This window comes from Nipponia nippon, unplaced genomic scaffold (assembly GCF_047370975.1).
Source record: "Nipponia nippon isolate SJK-2023a ecotype South Korea unplaced genomic scaffold, ASM4737097v1 scaffold_4, whole genome shotgun sequence".
Lineage (NCBI taxonomy): Eukaryota > Metazoa > Chordata > Aves > Pelecaniformes > Threskiornithidae > Nipponia > Nipponia nippon.
This window is the reverse complement of record NW_028262358.1, coordinates 88,165,938-88,187,395: the sequence shown is the minus strand read 5'-3', so window position 1 is coordinate 88,187,395 and position 21,458 is coordinate 88,165,938. Positions and strand designations below refer to the sequence as shown.

At 42.2% G+C, this 21,458-nt stretch overlaps 1 protein-coding gene and 1 long non-coding RNA gene across 2 annotated transcripts in view; one reads left to right on the top strand and one right to left on the bottom strand.

Annotated features, from left to right (window-relative positions):
- The window catches only part of ME1 (malic enzyme 1), a 190,768-nt gene extending 171,166 nt beyond the window's left edge, over positions 1 to 19,602 (bottom strand). Inside the window, exon 1 of the mRNA XM_087777022.1 lies at positions 19,384 to 19,602. Coding sequence (XP_087633148.1) covers positions 19,384 to 19,485 — 102 coding nt within the window. The 5' untranslated portion in view covers positions 19,486 to 19,602. The remainder of the gene's footprint in view (positions 1 to 19,383) is intronic.
- On the top strand, positions 19,438 to 21,126 carry LOC148053425 (uncharacterized). The gene is made up of 2 exons (XR_015708849.1): positions 19,438 to 19,577; positions 20,008 to 21,126. It is a non-coding gene; the product is annotated as an uncharacterized LOC148053425 (long non-coding RNA).
- The last annotated feature ends 332 nt before the right edge of the window (positions 21,127 to 21,458 follow it).

Here is a 21,458-nt window from a genome sequence, read left to right as displayed (position 1 = left end):
AACTTGTACGATATTGCCAAGAGACTTGTATACAACAGAATTTACAAGTTTGACAGAAGGTCATGCACACGTGCTATGCATATGCAAATATTTCTCCCTCCTCCTGCTACTTTTATAGGGAGAATATAAGCTGAATAACTGGAATCTCTGACTGCAGTAGATACCAACAATAGTAACCAAGTATCGGGCTGACAAACTGTCCTTGTTCCTTGAGTACCTACAATATAAGTCGCCAGATCACAGGCCCCTGTTCTTACAGTAGACTTTAATCTCCTTAACCTCTGCTTGAAGAGCAACATGACAGGACATAAGCCATCCAGGAGACCACTGGAGAGTGTCAGGGGTGATATAAGAGATACCACTGGGTGAGCCAGCCAGGGGTGATGCAGAGCTGGATCAGCTCTTCACAAATAAGAAAGACCTGACTGGGGATACAATAATCAATGCCAGCCTTGGGTGAAGTGACCATGGACTAGTACAGTTTATAATCCTAAGGGGATCGAGGAAGACAAGTAGGACATTACAGACTGGACTTAAGCCAAGGGTAAATCATGCCTGATCAACCTGATTGCCTTCTATGGTAAAATAACTCGATTTATGGACAAGGGGAGATAGAAGATGTCATTTATCTCACTTTAAGTAAGGCTTTCAAAACTGGCTCCCAAAAAATCCTTGTACCCAAGTTGGGATATTACAGTCTAGATGGATGGACAACCAACTGGGTAAAAAACCTGTTGTTGGATGATGGGGCTCAGAAGGAAACAGTTAATGGGTTATACTCCACCTGCAGGCCAGTAACAAGTGGAGAAGGAGTCTGTAATGGGACCTGTCCTGTTTAGCATCTTTATCAATGGCTTGGAGAAGGCGATGGAGTGTACTGTCATCAGGTTTGCAGATGACACCAAATAGGGGCAACTGTGCATACACCCAAGAGCAGGACTGCCATCCAAAGGAACTTAGCCTGGAGGAATGGGCTGACAAGAACAGTATGAAATTCAACAAGGACAAATGCAAAGTGCTGCAACCTGGAAACAATACAGGCTGCAAGGATTCAGGCTGGCAACAGACTGACTGGCTGAGGAGGAGCAGGTCTCTCGAAAAGGATCTGGTGGATGGCAAGCTGAGCAGAAGCCACCAGTGTGCACAGGCAACAAAGGCAACCAACAGTATCCTGGGCTATATTAGCAGCAGCATAGCATACTAACATGAGCATAGATTGAGAGAAAGATCATATCACTTTACTTGGCATTCATTAGACTGCATCTATGATAGAGTCCAACTTTGGGTCCCCAATACAAGAAAGACACCAATAAACTGAAGCCAGTTCCATAAAGGGCCACCAAGATGATCAGGGGCTGAAACACATCTCCTATTAAAAAACTGAGTTTGTTCAGCCTGGAAAAGAGAAGGCTTTGTGGGGACCTAATAGCAGCTTTCCAGCATCTATGACGAGGCTACCAGGAAGACAGGCTCTCCACAGCAGTACACAGCAGGAGGGCAAGGGACAACAGGCATAAGATGAAACAAGAGAGGCTCAAACTGGATATAAGGAAAAAACTTTCCCCATGAGCGCAGTCAAACACGTACGCAGGTTGCCCGGAGAAGCTGTACAGTCTCCATCCTTAGAGGTTTTCAAGACCCAACAGGACACAGCCCTGAGCAACCTGTTCTCCATATCTGACCCTGCTTTGAGTAGGAAGTTGGACTAGAGACCTCCTGAGGTCCCTTCCAACAGAAATCACCCTATGGTTTTATAATACTATTTCACTCACATTCCCCGTGATGATATTACAAGCTCCTTCTACTAAGTAGCGTTCAGACAGTGATCTTCATAGTTTTAGGAAAAAAGGATCATTTCAAGAAGCATCACAGTTTTTAGCACCAGACACTGGAAATAAATAACTTCATGGTAAGGAATGCCAGGTACTTTCATTTCAATTGGTTCATATTATTATTGTTGCTGATGTTACTCTGAGTCAGACAGGGGAAAAAAATAAATACACGCTCACATTGGTTTCACACATCTGTGTAAGCCAGCTGAGTCTGGGCCAAGGTATTGGAAAGGCTTATTGAGACAGGCCAATTGCAGTGCAATATACATAAACAAAACAAAAAAAAATTGTTCCCCAAAATTAAACTAATATGCTTTGACAAAACTTACTAGACAGAGAAAATGTCAGAGCACAGAGTAAATTAGGTAGGTTAAGTCATGGAACAGGCTTCTAAAAATACTCTCTTTGCAAGTTCCTTAGCATGGAAAACTACAAGAGAGGAGTAATTTTGTTTACAAGGTATTCTTTTAAAACCCAGGACATGCTGTTGTGATTACCTCAGATACTTCAGTCCCATATGTTGCATCTGACAAAACCACTCAGTCATTAACTTGCATTTTCCTTTAACTACTCATTTCAAGGCAGAGAGCAGAATAGCAGCATACATGATCTAGAGACGCTGAGGCTCTCTTCACGCTGTGACTCAAAAGAAGTTTCTAGCCAGAACAGGTTCTGCTCCTGCAAACATGTATCTGGTGTTGCAGACAGAAATTCATTTGCCTATAACAACATATATTGTCAACGGAAGAAAGGACAGGACAGGTAGAGAAAATTCCTGTGCAAGTCATACCACCTTCAACCCAAGCTGGATTTCTCACAGTGCTAGTACTTGGATTCCAACACCCACAGCACCAAAATAAGATTAATGAGGATTTTATTATTATTAACGAGATTTGCTGCAGATAACAGATTCACAGAATGCAGAGCAGATTCACCATAACAGATCCAGCTTCAGTTTTCTACTGCTATAGATTTAACTACTGCATTATTGCTTTGTTGTCCGCATAGCAGCTTCACCTATGCAAAGTGATGAAGAGCAAGAAAGAAGAGAAGCCAGTACAAAATAAAGGGGGCTTTTATGCATGTGCTACATTTCCTTATAGTATTTGAAAGATTATTTGTATGTATTTAAGTAAATAGATGCATGTAAGTATTTTCAGGGCCAAAAAATGCTTATCATTGTATACTTTGAGAGTTGCACTGCTGGCAGTTTGGAGCACAGCCACACAAGCATTACCTTTCTGCAGCTACTTATGTAATTAAGTATTTTCAGGATTAGGTTCACAGATATTTATTCATCATGTAGGCTTTCTGATCACTGCTGAAATCCCATAATAGAAAACAGGAATCTATTTTGAAATAACAAATTATTACAAAATATGGGAGGGTTAAGTTATAATTCAATATTTTGACATGAAAATAGATTCATTTTGCTAATTGTTAAACTTTCATCAAGTTATCTTTCAAAGAAAATCTTATTTTGCTGGATATTTACAGAAGCATAATTTCTAAGAATGTCATAACAATTCATATGTAAAGAAAATTTATGCATCTCCTTCTGTTTAGAGGACATACACATGCATTATTTTTAGCATATATTAGAAAACAGAAGAAAAATTTTAAAAAGATATCTTTGAGAGCAACAGTCAGCTCCACTACGCAAGGTATGGCAGTAGTTTTATTCAGCCTTTAGACATGTTCTGTGCAGGACATTTTCTCTAGGGAATCAACATCAGAATCCTAAAGTGAGGATTTATTTTATAAAGTAAGAGTTTATTTCAAATTTGTATCACCTCTGCCTATCCAATAGGTAGCAAAGTCTTCAGATAGCTAAATACACCCTTAGAAAGTCAGCCTGTATTCACATCACCGCATGAATTTAAGTCCTGGAGACACGAATTCTAGCTTCTTGAAGAAATGAAGTTTCCCTGAGTTAAAAACTACCGAGTAGTAAAGGTTAGCTGAAGGTTGAAATACCTTTTCTTGCAGGAAGTATTGCCCTGAGCTTCCTCAAGCATTCAGCTGATAAATACTGAACACTTTCTCACCTCTTCTCCCCACTCAGCTGGAATGGATGCAATGCTTACCAATGCTGCCCAGGACCAGGAGGCTTAAAGGAGGCAGCCAAGGGTCAGCTACAACTTCATCTAACTGGAACTAATCTGCATGTGGCACAGCATGGCCTGAAGCCAGGAGCAGGTTTAGCTACAAAGATGGATGATTTCTTCCTGCCTATTCAGATCTTCCTTTCCCTCTCAGCATTCAGCACTGGCCACGATTTTCAGTCCTGTTTAATGGATTTTCATGGACTTAGGAAACTGTACGTGCAGGAGACTGCACATCCACTAATACCCTCTCTACTTGTAATTGCAATACGGTAGAAGGACATGGACAAAATACATCAGGACTATACAGATCAGACATGGGTCTACTTAGATGTGACTTTAAAAGAAATATCAGCCTGCTGACTGATTACTGCAAAAACTAGAAGATGATTGCCTCCACCAAGGAAAGAAAATTGTGAATAGAAACTAGATTATAGCAGTACAAAGACAACATAGCAAAACATTATCTAAAAAGAATAATTATACAAGACTAAGTACTTTATACCAGTTTTCATCCTCAAAATTTCTCAAATGCTGTGTGTCCTTTCAGATAAGAAAACTAAATGACTAAGATTTAATAATCACAAGTGCATGACCTAGTTTCCAGTCCAGTGCCCAGTCTACTACAATATTTTCTCTCTTGCTGAAGTAGAGCTCACTAATTAAAGAGGGAAAAAAAATATGTGTACTCTTACTCATTACATAGTTCTGAAGTAAGACAAAGAAAGCTTCAATCATATGTTTAAAGATTTGTGAAGTGTACCTGAAAGCAAACCAAAAAGGGTGTTTGTTAGTCACACACCCTGTTTAAATTGCTAGTGGAACATTATGACAACTAAACTGTACTTTCCTATATTCATCTATTCTTCTTACCTGTGTTTTACCCACTTACTACAGTTTTACAGTTTTACCAACTTACCTGTGTTTTACCCTTACTACAGAATAAAGTTAGAGGACTCAGTAACTATAGAACCAGAAGGAAGTTATTTCTCGCCATGAACTATACAAAGGTAAGACATTTAGGAAATAACATTAGTTTGAAGGGTGTGTTTCTTTATCCTACAGATTTCTTTTCCCCCCCCTAAGAATTACACCTCAGAAGGAAGCACACGCTTTTTATTTTCTACTTTAAGCTTATCCAGGTACTCCAAGAGGCACGAGAGCTCGGTACCTCAAACAGTTTCATGCAGATGCCTGACCTGGAACACTTTTGCTCTGCTGGCAAATGCCAGGACAGTGGCTACAAGACAGAGCCAGGCAGGTTATGTTTCCCCAGGTGGGATGCAAAGTGAGATGCTCTACTTTCCCTGAGCTTAGGTAAAGTGTTCCTTTCAAGCAGCTGCTGAGGGCGTGTGGCGAAAGCCACCTTCGATGCAGAAAAAAAGCAGTACAGTGAGTACAACATGTTTTCTGATACCTGTAAGACACCTTTTCTGATACCTGTTTACACAGACTCACCTACATTTATTTATTTATTCTCACCTAGAATGAATGTATTTGGTTCAATTACTGCAGTGTTCTAAATATAAGAATTTGTATGCTCTATAAAAGTAAAAAAAAAAAAAAAAAAATATCTGAATTTTAAGGGCCATTCCTTGTTTCTTTACCTGACCCTTGACTGACCTAATAAACAGACAGCCATGCCAAATCCCCTATCACATGAGCAAGAGGAAAGCTTTATCCAGCCTTTGCTTAGAGAAAGCAATGTAATTGGTAAGCCTCATCCTTAGAGAATTTGGCATGAAATCTTAACAAAAAGCAACAACACAAAAAAAGATAAACCACACTGCTTTTATGCTCTCCTAAGACTATTGTACATACAAAAAATTGTATGCCTTAAAGACATAAATTTGTATGCTTTACAACACAAACAGCTGATGTCTTCATGTCCAGAACTCTGTTAAAAATTATATTACCTCAAGCTTGTTGTTACACATAAGCTATGCATAGAAATAATACACCAAAGTTCATTAACTTCATGAATAGATGTTTCTTGCACACAAACTCTAGTAAATTTTTTCAAAGAACCTTAGTGAATACCATGTGCAAAGGAAAAGCATTGAAGCGTAGCAGGGAACCAGCTCTCCTTCACCAGGCCTGAAAGCTTTAGATGAAGTCTGTAAAATGACATCTACACTAAGCAGCAGCCTAAAAAAACAAGGACCCCAGTGAGAAGAAGGTGGAAAGGGGGCATCACTGAGCTTCAAAACACTCCTGGGATAAAGGCGACTTGAAACACCCTAAGATGGAGTTGTGTTGGAATCAGAAGGACAACTGTCCTGCTTGGGCTCCAGACAAGAGCAAGGTAAGAATTTCAGAGAAACCTTGGGAATTAAGATGTCAAGCAGTCACCTAAAACGTATGATCTGAGGAAGACTGAAAAGCCCGGGCAGAGGGAGGAACAAACTGCTGCAAGATCTCATTCCTGCAGAAGGTCCAAGAGCCTGAATCCCAGTCCCCTGGCAGAAGGCTCTTCATTCCTCCCCCAGCACTTGCTCCTAGGACGTGATTTTTAACAATGGCTTATGCCTGGGCAAAACCAAAGCTACGTAAACCTAAGGACCTTAAGGAATTACTCCAACTACTACAGCACAAAAGTGTGTTACAGCACAAAATCAAGAGTTTGAAAGGTATTTGCATAATAACTTCCATTTGCCTATAAATAGCAGCAGATAAATTTACCTTTCAATAGTCAGTATCTTGAAATCCAGCAAGGATTTTATTCCATATATTTATCATGGACTAAAACTGCTGAATGTGTCAGCATTAGGGTTCAATATTCCGGACTTGAAAGAATCTTAAAATGTTTTTTTTTCAGCTATTAAATTACTCTTCTGCTTTACATAAAGAAACTCAGTTGTAATTTTAACACACTTAACGATGACAAAAAGGTCCTACAAAATCTTGAAAAGTCCTTTTTAAGAGTTTTAGAACCGTACACTTAATCAGCTGGTGAAGTACTGCATTTTAACACCTCACATTTTTAACGTAAGTTTATTAACTAAATAGTAGTCTCTTCAGATCTTAAGCAAAGACAGAGTGGAGAGGTGTGTGTGTGAGAAGCAAGGATGCAGGAGCATCATCAATACCTTCAAAAAGGCATCTACCTACCAACACAAACAGGCTTCCTCCACTTCAGGTGCACTGCTCCTGTCCCACCCCTCCAAAAAAACATCATACAGGACTGGAAGAGATTCAAACCAACATTAAGCACTTCACACTCAGGTATTCATTTTACTTTAGCAAAACAGTGTTCTTCTATTCTGACTTCTATCTGTAACTATTGAGCTCTTTTGTACTATTTAGGTAAAGAGGCTTTACTGCCTCTTTCGTAAATACGCCTCCACACGTAAATCTGCTTTCTAAAGTCAGGTATCTGGAGGAAGAAATCCAATAAGTCAGCTAGACACTAGTTCTGAAAATATTGTAACATGCTTTGTAATCACCACTTTGCACTCATCTCCAGGACAGATATAAGGCAAAGATATTTTTTTTAGGTCATTAGTAAAAGCCAAAATTATTTTTGCCTTTGTGGAAAAGGGAATGATGTACTTCATAACAATTTTTGTTCTTCTCTTGCAAAGCAGTGATTCTGTACTATCCAATCTCCATGCCAAAAGCAAACTTAAAAGTGTATCACTCACAGGGGGCAAGAGGAAGAAAGCTAAACTGTGATGTCCCATCTGAACTGGATGCCAAAATCATTTAGCACCTACTCTGTTCCAAAGATACACGTAATTCATTAATAAGACAGATGAACCTAAAATACTTACTCAAGACTGAAGACTGAGTTTATTTAAGCAGAGTTACATTGAACCAAAGGTGTTTGTAATTTTTCAAACAACTTATAGGGATATTTATTTTATGAATACACAAAAAGAAGAGGCAGAACAGTGACTTTAGTTTTAATATTAAACTTAGTTATTAGAGAAAAAAAATCAGTTTTTCTAAGCCAGAAACAGGTAACAGTTTCTACTTGAACAATAAAGTAAGTAAAAACCTAAGCATAAACATGCAATGATAAAGGACATGGGCCTGTTGGAGCGAGTCCAGAAGAGGGCCACAAAGACGATCAGTGGGCTGGAGCACCTCTCCTATGAGGACAGGCTGAGAGAGTTGGGGTTGCTCAGCCTGGAGAAGAGAAGGCTCGGGGGAGACCTTATTGCAGCCTTCCAGTACCTGAAGGGGTCTACAAGAAAGCTGGAGAGGGACTTTTTACAAGGGCATGTAGTGATAGGACAAGGGGTAATGGCTTTAAGCTGAAAGAGGGCAGATACAGATTAGATATTAGGAAGAAGTTCTTTACTGTGAGGGTGGTGAGGCACTGGAACAGGTTGCCCAGAGAAGCTGTGGATGCCCCATCCCTAGAAGTGTTTAAGGCCAGGTTGGATGGGGCTTGGAGCAACCTGCCCATGGCAGGGGGGTTGGAACTAGATGATCTTCAAGGTCCCTTCCAACCAAAACCACTCTATGATTCTATGAAAATGCATTGCTGCTCTATGCCTCGTTTATATTTTAAAAGCAAAACAGTGATGAATTTGCTTTCTGACTTACACCACACGAGTACATCCTGACATGTTTCTACATCTTTGGCCGAAAGCCACAAATATTCAAAACATAAGAGAATTATGATGCTTTTTAGTTCTGTGTTATGTATTCTTTATGTATATAAAAAGTGTTTACTCCACACTTCTCCTGCTTCCTCTACATTGTAAACAACCTCAAGTCCTGCAGGGAGCATTGTGTTTCACACAGGAATAGGCGCTAACAGTATCCAAGTAAACTACAGAGACTGATTTCAACAGAAAGTACACAGTGCCTGCAAGAACTGCCTCCAGGGTGCCCTGTGACCTCCTTCTTCTAAGTCAGGATTTTTGCTTCCTGAATTATGTGACAAGTTATATTAGCAAAGCTTAAGCTTTGATAAGACCAAAACTTGTCGTCTTATGCATGCAATTCAGGGTTTTTTTAATTAACTCCTAAAAAAAGTCTATACTGAGGAATATGCATAAAATAATTGTTACACAAAATTAATTTAGAGATCTGTTTTTAACAGAAACACATTTAGCTTTCTCCACAGCATTTTTTTTTTCCTCTGAAATCACTCAAAGTTTTGGACTATTTAAAGACATCTTAATTAATCAAAAAATGAGATACTATAATATTCATCATTTTAGATAAAATTAAACTAGTCTCAGAAATGTCGGACTAGCCAAAAAACATTTCTCTTGCACACTGAATGAGTATTTCAACATTTCCTTCTAAATGGGCTGCTAGGAATCAAGTTTAAGAAGTCTGTGGGAGTTAAAGGCACTCAAAACTCTCCAAGTGACAAAGGGGGTTGTTTTTTTTTTAAAGGATTAATGCACCAGTGCTAATTTCATGCCAGTTTTGCAGCAGCTTCCCCTCTTGCATCCCTCTACCATTAATTTACTCCCAGCTTACACTACTAAAACCAGTATCAGAATCAGGTCCTTAGTCCTTTTTCTAGTATCACCCTACACGAATTTATCATCCTGATAAAAGTCATGAGCTTATTTGTGATTATGGTCCAACCTAGATTCCCCATGGCTGTGTATCATGGCAGCCCCGACTCCTGGAGATGTCTGTAATGTGCATCATACTGACAATCCTTTGAGGCAGTCTTAAAATATCTTGCTACATGTCATGAAATCATTAAACTTAGTTGAAATTATAACCCCACGTTATAACTACACAGTAATTTTCTTACTTCTCTGAAAGTATCATTATTCTACTAGTGGCTCTAGAAAAAAAAAAAAAGAAATATTTCTAAAATGTAAATTCATGGAGTTTCAATATGCTTGATAGCAATCATTTACTTCTCAATTAAAGGTATAATGCTACTTATAAAATTGCCATTGAGGGGGAGAAAGGGGAAGGTAAAGAAAAGAGTGATTGACATGAAAGTTCAATCTATGTGGGCTACACAGGGTGAATATTAATAAAAATGATTCAACTATATTTCGACATTTTCTTAAAGTAACTATTAGATGGTTTCCCCTACCTTGCTTGACTTCATCCATGACTGATTTTTTCTGAAGATGAACAGACATACTGCATGTTGCACAGAGAGCTGGCACAGTTGCAATTTCAGAACCACAAGTCATTTCATAGTTATTGAGAATAGGACACCGACAATAAATATCATGTCTTAATATATCGATTGGATAAGGTAGATTTCTCATGTCTGCAAGCCCTGCTAGGAAGCAGTGCTGCTGACTGTGCATGATACCCGTCTCCAAGAATGACAAGGCAGAATATTCTAGTGTCAGGCCAAATCTATCCTCTACCTCTGACTAGAAACGGTCAGCATCTTTGTTTAAAGATTTGAATTCCTGTGTTAGGTAAAACACTGGAAGCACTAAAGCCTTTGCCGGGTCTCTGACAAGTTAACGTGTAGTCTTGCTACTTCTACTTGTCCATTAGGAAGTTTATTCCAAGTCCCACCTATCTCAGTTTTGCAGACACACGACTAGTGTTTCAAATTTGTCTGCAGCTTTGCTGTACAAAACTTTGGCTACAATATATTACAAGTTGGTAATCCTACAACATGTTATTGCCTTTTTCCTATGCCAGATTTAGCTCCTTGATGTTGTGTTAAAGCAGACAAGGGAGATAATTACTGTAAAACTATTCCCAGTCCTGGGCCTGGCCTGCACTGCCCTGGCACAAAAAAAAGACAAAGCCCCTCCACGAAAGGGAAGGATGTTCAAACAAAGCTTAACTAATGGCCTACTACTGTCAAACTGTATTACTGTTTTTATTCATGGCAAAGGAGAGAGTCAGAAAAAGCCAGAGAAGATGAAGAGGCCCAGAAGCATCATCCAGACCCCTGGCGACACGGCACCTCACCAGCCCACACCCACACACAGCGCCAGGTGTTACAACACCTGGTTTGTGCTAGTAGACACATAGCCTCTGCACCCACTTCTACAGAAGCTAACTCTGTGGACTGTCACAGGGTGTGTTCCCAAAACTGGCACCTTTCCTAGTCATAGGATAGCTTTGGATCTCACAAAACCTCCCGCTGAAGGCAGACAATCCCTTATGCTCAGAAGCTACAAGACTGAGCCTTGCTCCAACAACAGCCTCGGTAACTTCACTGGAAAAGTCTTTTTAAAGTAAGTTCACAAATCACCGTCTTTTTAAAAGAAGATCATGTGTGTATACCAGCATGATCAAACATAGCACTATTCATTAAATCCAGGGGATCCTTAATTTATACCCATTTATGCTCTAATTAATTGATGCTCGAAACATCTCAGTGCTACTATGATATCACAGCAACCACGCAAAGGTAAATACACACAATTCTTCAAATTCAGTTCCATGCACTAAACCCTTGTTGATAGGCACGTACAGGTCAGAAGTCCACAGGTACTTGTCTCAGTGGAACAGGCTTAACTCAGTGCTGAATGAAGACGATGAATGCATGAAGATGAACGGACAGCCATTACTCCCCAGCTGGCACTTAATAGATAGCAGGTCCTTCCTGATACTGCATCTGTGCACAGCGAATGGAATTGGTCTGTTTGTTTTTTTTTTTTTTTAAAGCATCCCACCCAGTCCAACATTATCATTAAAATGATAAGCCAACTGTATCCTGGGCTGCATCAAAAGAAGCATGACCTGCAGGTCGAGGGAGGTGATTCTGCCCCTCTACTCTGCTCTTGTGAGAACCCACCTGGAGTTCTGCATCCAGCTCTGGGGCCCCCAACATAAGAAGGACATGGACCTGCTGAAGCAAGTCCAGAGGAGGGCCACAAAGACGATCAGTGGGCTGGAGCACCTCTCCTATGAGGACAGGCTGAGAGAGTTGGGGTTGCTCAGCCTGGAAAAGAGAAGGCTCGGGGGAGACCTTATTGCAGCCTTCCAGTACCTGAAGGGGTCTACAAGAAAGCTGGAGAGGGACTTTTTACAAGGGCATGTAGTGATAGGACAAGGGGTAATGGCTTTAAGCTGAAAGAGGGCAGATACAGATTAGATATTAGGAAGAAGTTCTTTACTGTGAGGGTGGTGAGGCACTGGAACAGGTTGCCCAGAGAAGCTGTGGATGCCCCATCCCTAGAAGTGTTTAAGGCCGGGTTGGATGGGGCTTGGAGCAACCTGCCCATGGCAGGGGGGTTGGAACTAGATGATCTTCAAGGTCCCTTCCAACCAAAACCACTGTATGATTCTATGATTAAGGGGGGGGAAGAAAAAAAAAAAAAAACACCCACAAAATCCACTAGAGGTTTCAGCACATGTTAAATGTCCCAGTCCTATTAATGCTAACAGAAGACAATATCTTCTTTCTTTGTTTTAGGTACATGGGAGAGAACAAACTACGCTGTGCATCTCATTACACAGGCACACAAACCCAACAATGTTCTTATTTCTGTTCTTTTCCCCCCTTTCCATGCTACTCTTCCAGTCACGATGGGCCACAGAGCTCTCGGGGAACCACCACACATTTGCTTCAGCCAGGGGAGCACAAAGGACACCCCACAGGAGCTCCTCAGATTTGCAGGGAGGACAAACCACTTGCTACTGTGGCTGAAATCTCAGAATCACGTCCTCCAGCAAACGATGCTTCTGACACTTCTTCAAAACAGCTGTTCCACTGTAAAATTCTCTAATATAAACTGGACAAAACTAATTGAAGGACCTGATTGAAAGGTACCTATACTCTGTTTCAGACCTCCATCAGTAACATATTTAGCACAATGGCAGTGACCCACTTAGCCATCAGAGCCTGAAGCAATGAGACCTTTGGCGTGAAACCCCTCATCAACCCCTGCGGGCCTGGGCTACAGCAGCCACGAGCGAGTCACTCACCGAATACACAGCTCACCTGAGCAGGCAAGGAAGGAAAGGGAAAGGCATGACAAAGCAAAGATGGCACATTTTAACTTGGGGTCAGGGGTTAATAAGAAACATTGCTGTCACACAGATTTCACTTCCTCCTCCCCTCAGAGAGGAAAACAGGACCAGAGGAGAGAAGCTTGTGCCTGCTATGGCCGCAACTTCTTTCTTTTGCAGAGCCAGCTCGATACAAGAGATTAATTCAGCAGAATTGGATGTACAAAGCGAAGAATGCAAAATAAGAACTTCTGTACTCTGAGATAGGCTCTCTGCAGAAAGCACAAATATTCTCTGGAGTTTATTTTACCTCAACAGAAGTACAATTTCTCAGCAAGCTCTTATCCTACTTATTGTCAGCATCCATCAATAAGATTAAAAAAGCAACACCCAAGTTCTGCAGCCAGCACAGAAACCTAGTGTAGAAAAGCACATTTAACCTGTTCTAAATACAGAAATCCTGTTTGCAAGGTGCTCTGGGACAGAATTAATGTTTCTATTCAAGTAGCATTTATAACCATTGGGCATAGGATTCCTCAGTCTAAAGAAAAAAGGTCAACTTTGTGTTCAATTACTAAAGTTCACAAGAAAATTACACAACCGAAAAGGTGTTTTTAATGCCTGAAACAGCTTCACAGCAAAACAATTCTAGGTTTCAGCTTCTTGTGACAACTCATACCACTGTCCAGTTGCTATTACTGCTATATAGCTTACTACATAACTACTTCTCCTTCATTTTATTTGCTTTTAATTCAAGTCACAGAACTTTGTTCCCAACTCGCTGTCTCAGCACTCTTTTTCATAACTGCAAGCAAAGAACTGGAGGCCAACAGGAAGAAAAGAATATAACACCAACCGCAGCAACTTACCTACTAGATCAGGAACAAAGTAGTAGGAGGCAACGAACACTGCAAACTGTATACATAAAATAGAAGACGGTGGTAAAATAAGCTGATTGAAATACTTTGTGCTTTTCCCAAGACTTTTTCCTTATTAATAGTATGCTGGACAAACCTGCCTTAAAGTAAGAAAGGTGGAAAAAAGCACAGAATTAATTTTTAAAGCCCCTTCACACATACTGTAAATAAAAGCACTCATACAAACACCATCCTGCATCACAACTTCTCCCTCACACCTCGAGAAGGTGATTTCAAGAAAGGAGAATACACTGGCAATGTGAGAACTTCCTCACCCAGCTCTATGGTGCCCACCGGTGAGCCACCGCTGAGCTCATGCCCTTGCCCAAAACCCAAGCTTACAAGGTAGCTGCAGTTCTGCCAGTCTGCAACTTATGGTCCTGATTGGTAAAGAGCAAACAGCTCTGGTATGAACCAACCTCACACTTGAAGAACCTTCTATTTTAGGTTGCCGTTCCACAAAACAGCAACTCCAGTGTTGGAGACCCCAGTAACAGATCAAAAATGCAATGCTTGCCAAACACACAGGCAAAATCAATGCAAGTTCACTCTAAAAGGTTTCAGACAAAGACCAGATTGATCTGCTTTTTGTGCTAGCACAACCACTACACCATTTACTCCTATCAAAGACCAGATAAGCACGTGCTTATCCCTGGCAAGATCAGAACTGCTCTGCTAGGTGATTTGATGGGGATAAGAACCAGGAAATATTACTGTTAAAAACTATAAAGTTGTAAAGGGCAAAAAGTTTATAGGAAAAAAGGAGGTAGAAGACAGTGAGAGTGATCAGCAACTACACCCCAAAAAAATTTCCTCAAATTATACCTTTACTTTCACATGGAGCTGACCATTTTCCAATCTAAAAGACACTATCATACCTACTACCAATTAATAGGAAATCATCCCTTACAATACCAAGTAACCTCCAGAAAACCTATTTTACAAATTAATATAGGTACTTCTAATATGCCATTTTAAGGAGTGTTTTCCTCCTCCTTCCCCAGCTTCATCAGTTTTCTTCCCAGAATATCTATCTATAACTAAGACAGAAGCAACACTCAGTGAGCACTGGCCACTCCAGAGGACCCAGCCAAAGTACACACAAGTTTAAGACGTGAAAATATGAACATTACCAATGGAAGGAAAAAAGACTTCTACTGCTTAGTATTTGATACAGGAATAGATTTTAGAGGAGCTGCTTAAATGTTTCTTCTCTTTTACCCATCAGATAGAGAAAATCTCACTGCAATGCTTCTGATTTTTTACTGAGGTTTTCTGAGGCCTATTACAGGGTCACCAACAAATGTCAAAGTTGTAAGACCTTTTTTATATGCCACCCACACCAATCACATGATTATACTTTCTCAAAATCAGATTTTATTTTAGTGAAGCAACTAGCTGTATACAGAACAAAATATATCTGTATTTCACAAGCATTCTCCTCCCACTGTCTGAAATGTAGGAGCAAAATAGGAAGTCCATGCTTCTCTCTAGCTCAGATAATCATTTCACTTGAATTAAAAAAAAAAAAAAAGGTTACAATTGCTTTTTAGTAAATTAGTGCACATAGCACGCGTAAACTGATAGGAAAGACAAGCATTCATATCTTAATAATCCCCTAATAAACTGTTCATTTCCTCAGCCTGGAATTGATTATTCTGAGAAAGTATCACTAGAAGCGTCTTTCTCTCTTTTACTTCTCCTGAGCAATCCAGTTTGGCCACTGTCAGAAATAAGACATTGGGATAAAGGGACCTTTGGTCTGTTCCAGTATGATTCTTGTATAGTAAATCCCATAGTGAGTCAATGGACTGACAGCCAACTCCAGCCAACAACTAATGTCATTTCTTAGTTGAGAACCTACTAAGATCCAGGGGCATCACACAGACGAGGTGGTAAGGATAAAATAGCAATGACATTGCAGGTAGGATTGAGATTGGGAGCTCTCAGATATTCAGCAGCCCCATCAGACAGTCTGTTCTGAAATTCTCCAGTGCTTCAGTGCAACTTGAATAAAGGGAAAGAAAAAAGAAGAACCAACAGTTTACAAGTGCAGTACACTCAGCAATGATGATAGCAGTCATTCAGGGGACAGGGGCTAAAATTAAGCAGCTGGGGAGGGGAGGGAGCCCTCCAGCACTTAGATTTAATAGAATCACTTATTTCCCACTCACTGAATCGCTCTGCAAGAATACGAAAGCAGCCTGGAAAAGCAGTGGCTTTTGAGCAGTTTCTCAATCAGGGGAGCATTTAGACTTGGCAACTAATACAGGCTATTAGAAAAGTTTGGTACTGAAATATGTGTTTGTATATCTTCTCATCGAGACTCTGAAAATAAGCAGCTTATAGGAAACTATGATTTGTTTAAACAATATTAAAAGATAAAAAAATTAAAGATGAGATGAAAATTTAGTGTTAAATGATTTGTGTGCTTTAAAATTGCAAACTCTTACATTGAAGAAAGCTTAAGTGAGATATATAGTAGGAGTAGAACAAATTACACTTCTGTAACTCATCAGCTTAAAGAGCATACAACTTCCAGCCAAAGGTTTCTAATGTAATCTATTTCAGTGCAAAGAAGTGAAACTGTGTTTGTTTTCCTTGTCATTGCTATTTACATTGTGTTTAGTTGCCTGAGGGGAAAAAAAAAAAAAGGACAATTATCAAAAAAGTTCTAAATATACTTTTAAACACTACGGACCTAAAATCTCAGACAATAAACTGAATCGTGATTATTGTCCATAGACTTGGACATGCATCCTCAAGTAATTAAACTCAGTGTGTTACAGTCTGCTGTTCCTCATGATTTTTGATGCATCACTGCTGCTGAGATGGGACAAACCACTCAATGACCTTGTAAAAGCAGCAGTGGTTTCATATGTAGGCAAAATGCCCCAGCATGGAAGAAATACCACACAGAACCATCAAACATTTTAATTAAGCTTTTCCTCAGTGAAGTTTGTACATGTTTGTGAATTACTTACAAAGTAAAACATAAAAGATTTAAGAATGGCATTGCCTAGGGCTTCAACATACTTCAGTGCATTCTGGAAATTTGGCTGCCCAGGTAGAAGTAGAGGGCAAGTGGAAAAGAAGAAATTCGGGTGTTTACCCTGGCATTCCCACAGCCCTTTCTCTCACCTCTCACCAGCCAGCAAGGTTAAATATAAAAATTGATGTATGCAGTGAGCGTGCAGAACTCCAGCTTCATTGCTGGATGAGTGGGGCACTAAATGGAGACAGGTATTTAAAAAAAAAAAAAAAAAGCCAAACTTATCCAGGAAAAGGAAGGCATTATTTGAGGACACAAGCCCCAGGCTTCCATATATTGCAGCATACTTCAGCTTTACCTGCTTGACAGGACAGCTGTCTTGGCTTAAGAGACCCTAAAAACATCATTTGTCTTATTTTTCTATGAGTCATTGCTAGATACCACTACTCAGTACTTACAGTCTACTTTTGCCAAGTGTATGCAAATAGGGCTCTTAAAACTGGCACCATATCCAAAAGACAGTGCTGATACTGAGGAATTGCAGCACTTAGACAGGGCCCAGGAGATAGCAGAAAGCTCTGGCACTTCTGCAGAACTGCAAACAACCCCTGTACTTTAGAATCATTAAAGGAGATATTTTATCTACTTCAAATTGAATTCTCTGGAATCTGATGCTTGTTTAACAGCCCTGGCAATAGGAAGTGAACTGGGAGTACCAGCTCCCATGCATGCAGGCAGGCTACAAGCTATCAAACTGGCAACCACATTGGCAGGCCTCAACATATTTGATTTTATTGCCTATATATATATATATATAAGGGGGGGTATATGTGTGTGTATATATATATATATATAGTAGGGTGTAATACATCCACACCCACCAAAAAATCACTGGTCTCAGTCAGAAAACTGGCTGACCCATTCTTCACCAGATCGAGACCAGACCCTTCTCACAGGCACAAAGACCAGAGACTTCAGCTGACCTTTTCTAACACCAAACTCTGCGTTAGCTGGGGAGATGTGGCTTGTAATGACCAACTACTTTTCCTTGCTTCTCTGCTGTACAGTATGTATATGCTATACCACAGCTGAGGAGGAAGGCAAGAGTAAAGCCTAAGCCAGGAGGCCAAGCAAGACCCTTCCTCTTTAGCACCTCACCTCCAAGTGTGCTGTTCAGAGGCAAGAGGTATGATGTTTGAGGGGAAAAAGGTAGCAATGAGCCTGCTTTGCCTCTGAGTGCTCTTTATACAACACATTTTAGAAAAAGTCCTATTTCTTGTTTGGGTGGCTTTCCTGGTTATTCTGAATCAGACTTTTTCCATGAATACTGCAGCTGCTTAAAAGCTATCCCAAGCAAAACAGCCTCTCATTGGTTTCTTCTTGGGAGTTTTACATTTTGGTTAGTTTTCCTTTCACCTGACCTCAGGAGACCTTCTCAGGCCTACATGCACACACACAGACATAAGACAGCCTCTGAGGAAACTTTGTAGTCAAGCACCAAGACTAATAAAAGCACTATTCATCTAGCTAATACATGGAGTTTTTACTGATGAGTCAACCTATCCAGTAAAACTAGAGACACAGTTTTTTGTCAATTTATACAACTCAGCAATAAGTAAAATGACTGTACATGCCTCCTAATGCAGAGGTACAAGTCAGAGCACCAGAGCTAAATATTAAAAGCAATACGCAAGAACAAAGTTAGGGCTAAGAACTTAACCAAGGCTTCATGTACTAGGCATGGTTTATCATCTACCTTTGACTTTACCCATTTTTCATTTTGGCAGCAAATCCAGGGCCTGTCACACCAATGAAGTATTTTACTATCTGAACTTTGCATCTTTATCAGAGCTGTGCAAACACTTACTAACTCAGCTTTTTTTTTTTTTTTTTGCCAGATTAATTTAGCATGCTTAGAAAATTTTATCAAGCTGAATTACCATTCTTAAGCAAATTAGAAAGGTGATTAAAAGGTTTTGCTGTGCTACAGCATCTCTTAAAAGCTGACTGCATGCACTGATGCGGAGCAGGTGGGAAACTGGAGTTGAATTTTACAGCTGCAAGTGGAATAATGATGATAAAATGCCTTTTCCACAGGAAACAAGGTGGGGCACCCGTGGGAAAGAGGGCTGGAAAAGAAGGAGGGTACCGGGAAAACACAAACACGGCAGCGGGAATTCGCATCAGAGCGGCATAACTTCCAGCAGCATCCTCCCCAGGCGGCTGCTGCTCCTCTCCTCCGGAGGACGCAGCGGGGATGCCGCCGCTGCCCACGGCGGGGCCGAGGCTGGCGGGGCGGGGGCCGGCCGGGCGCTGGGTGCCGCCCGCGGTGCCCCCGCCGCCCCGAAGGAAGAGGAAGCGCCGCCCGGCCCGCAGGAAGCACCGCGGCCCCACCGCCGTCCCCGGCCCGGCAGCTGCTGCTGCGCGGGGGCCGGGCCGGGCTCGGCTCTCCGCTCCCCGGGCGCTGCGCCGCGACAGGTGGCGGCGGCGGCGAGAGGTCGCCCGGTGCCCCCGCCACCTCGGGCCCGGCTCCGGCTCCGCAGGCAGCGCCCAGCCGCGGCAGGTTTCGGCGTCCCCCGCCGGCGGGCGGGGGGCCGGGGCGAGGGTAGGGGGCTCCCGCCCTCAGCTCCCAGCGACCCGGGCCGCCGGGGCGCACCTGCCCCGCCCGCCCCTACCTTGTTGAGGTGGGGGTCGCGGAGCACCTCGTAACCCCTCTTCATGGTGACCTGCAGGGGCCGGCCGGCGTCCCGGCCCTCGGCTGCCTTCTCTGCTTGCATGGCGCGGTGCGGAGGCGAGGCGGGGCTGACTGCCGTCAGGTCGCTGCGGGAGCCGAGGCAAAGCGGCGGTGGCGGCGGCTCCTCCTGCTGAGGTGACCGCCCGGCGGGGTGGGATGATCCTGCCGGGAGGGAGGGAGGGAGGGAGGGAGGGGGCAGAGCCGCGGCAAGGCGCCACCGCGGAGGGGGGGGGGGAGGGGGATCACCGGGCCGCCGCCGCTGAGTCACCGGCAGCTCCGCGCACCCCCGGCGGCCGGGCGCCCAGGTGCGAAGGGGGAAAGCGCGGGGGTGCAGGTCCGTGGCCCTCCCTGCACCCGGGGCCCCCGGCGGTGTGCCCCGGCCGCCGCAGCAGCCTCGCCCCGGGCCCGGCGTTTGCAAGGGGCTGAGGCTGCTCCTCTCCCTTCTACCGCCTCACAGAGCCCCTGCGGGTGGCTCTGTGCCCGTTAGGAACAGGCCGGTCTCTAATCACCTGCTGAGGGGAAACCGCAGCAGCGGCTCTCCCTCATCGCACCGCGTTACACGCAGGACCTGGCGTTACCCGGTGCAGGGAACACAGCTGCTTAACGCTTACAAGCATCACGTTGTGATACAGCGGACGGACCCGCCAGCCCGGGCACAGGCGCTCGGGTGGGACCCTGCACCCAAGCAGAATCCCCCAGACTCGGCCACACGCAGCAGCAGGGCCTGCGCGCTTGAACAGTGAAGTTTCACTTTCCTTCTGCTATTAAATGACTCTGAAAGCCAACCTTTCCCGAAGGGGATGGGCTGCATAGCTTTGTACAGTCAGGAGCAGCACGTGTCCGATGTAATTGGCTTTGGGTTGCAGGGGGAGAGCGGTGTGCTGGTTTCAGCTGTGCTGTTTGGGGTTACGCCTGGTCGGGATGGAGGGTATTAGGGCAGAGCAGGTGTTCAGCTAATTTGTACCACTACCCCTAACATTTGTTTGCAATATGTTCTGAAATTGTTTGCATACAGTCCATTGTGTACTATGTGACTGTGGCTTTATTCCTCTCAATTCATGTATGTAAGCAGAAATAATTTCCATATGGATACTGTAACCCTGCTAGAGAAATTACACAGCTTTAAGTGTGTGGCTACGAAAATACTCAAGGACAGAGGGTTTTGCTAGCTGTTGTCAAGCAGCAACAAACAGATCAAAATTTTGTAGCTCTTTTAAACTTATCTCTTCACGTTTAATCTGTAGGCCTTGTATCCATTCTACTAGCTCATATTTTATTAAAAAAAAAAGGCTCCCACAGAATCTGGCTTTTCCTGAATTTCCTGTTAAGTAGCTTCCAAAAGTTCATTTGGCATTAATTAACAAAGGAAAGTTGGAAGGGTTCCAAGTCTATATTTCTGGAAACTTGATTAGCAAGTCAGCAGAAAATTCACTAAATAAACCTCTCCCTCACTCCGCCATCTCAGAAAGAATTATGGAAAGCAGTATTAATAAAAAGTTTTGAACAAACTTTGAACCCGGAGTCCTTGTGACTAATTATTCAGCCTTCCTTGGATTTGTCCAGATAGCTGAGTATCTACCTACCCAAGTCCTGAATTTTACCTTCAGTAGACATCGGGGATATCGGGGTGGCATTTCAGGTCTTTCTTAGTCATGATAAAAATAAAAAGCAATGTAGAAACATCCTTTTTCCTTTCTTTGTGGGTACCCTGAGACTATTCTGATGGAATGTTAACCTAAATGTGATATTTCTGTCCAAGAGAGCAATGTGTACTGATGTAATTTTTATCTTAATGTTGCAATGCTGTCTATAAAAAAAACTCTTTGATTTGTGCCAAAAGTCACTGCAACCACTATGAGTACCTGTTCTGAGGCCTGACCCCTGCTATGGACTTGTCCTGACTGACCTCACCCCGGTTATAAAAGGTAATGTAATGAAACAGTTAATTCAGGTGAAGTCCATTTGGATATATATATTTTTTTTTTTTTTTTTATGTAATCAGACTTCAGAAACAGT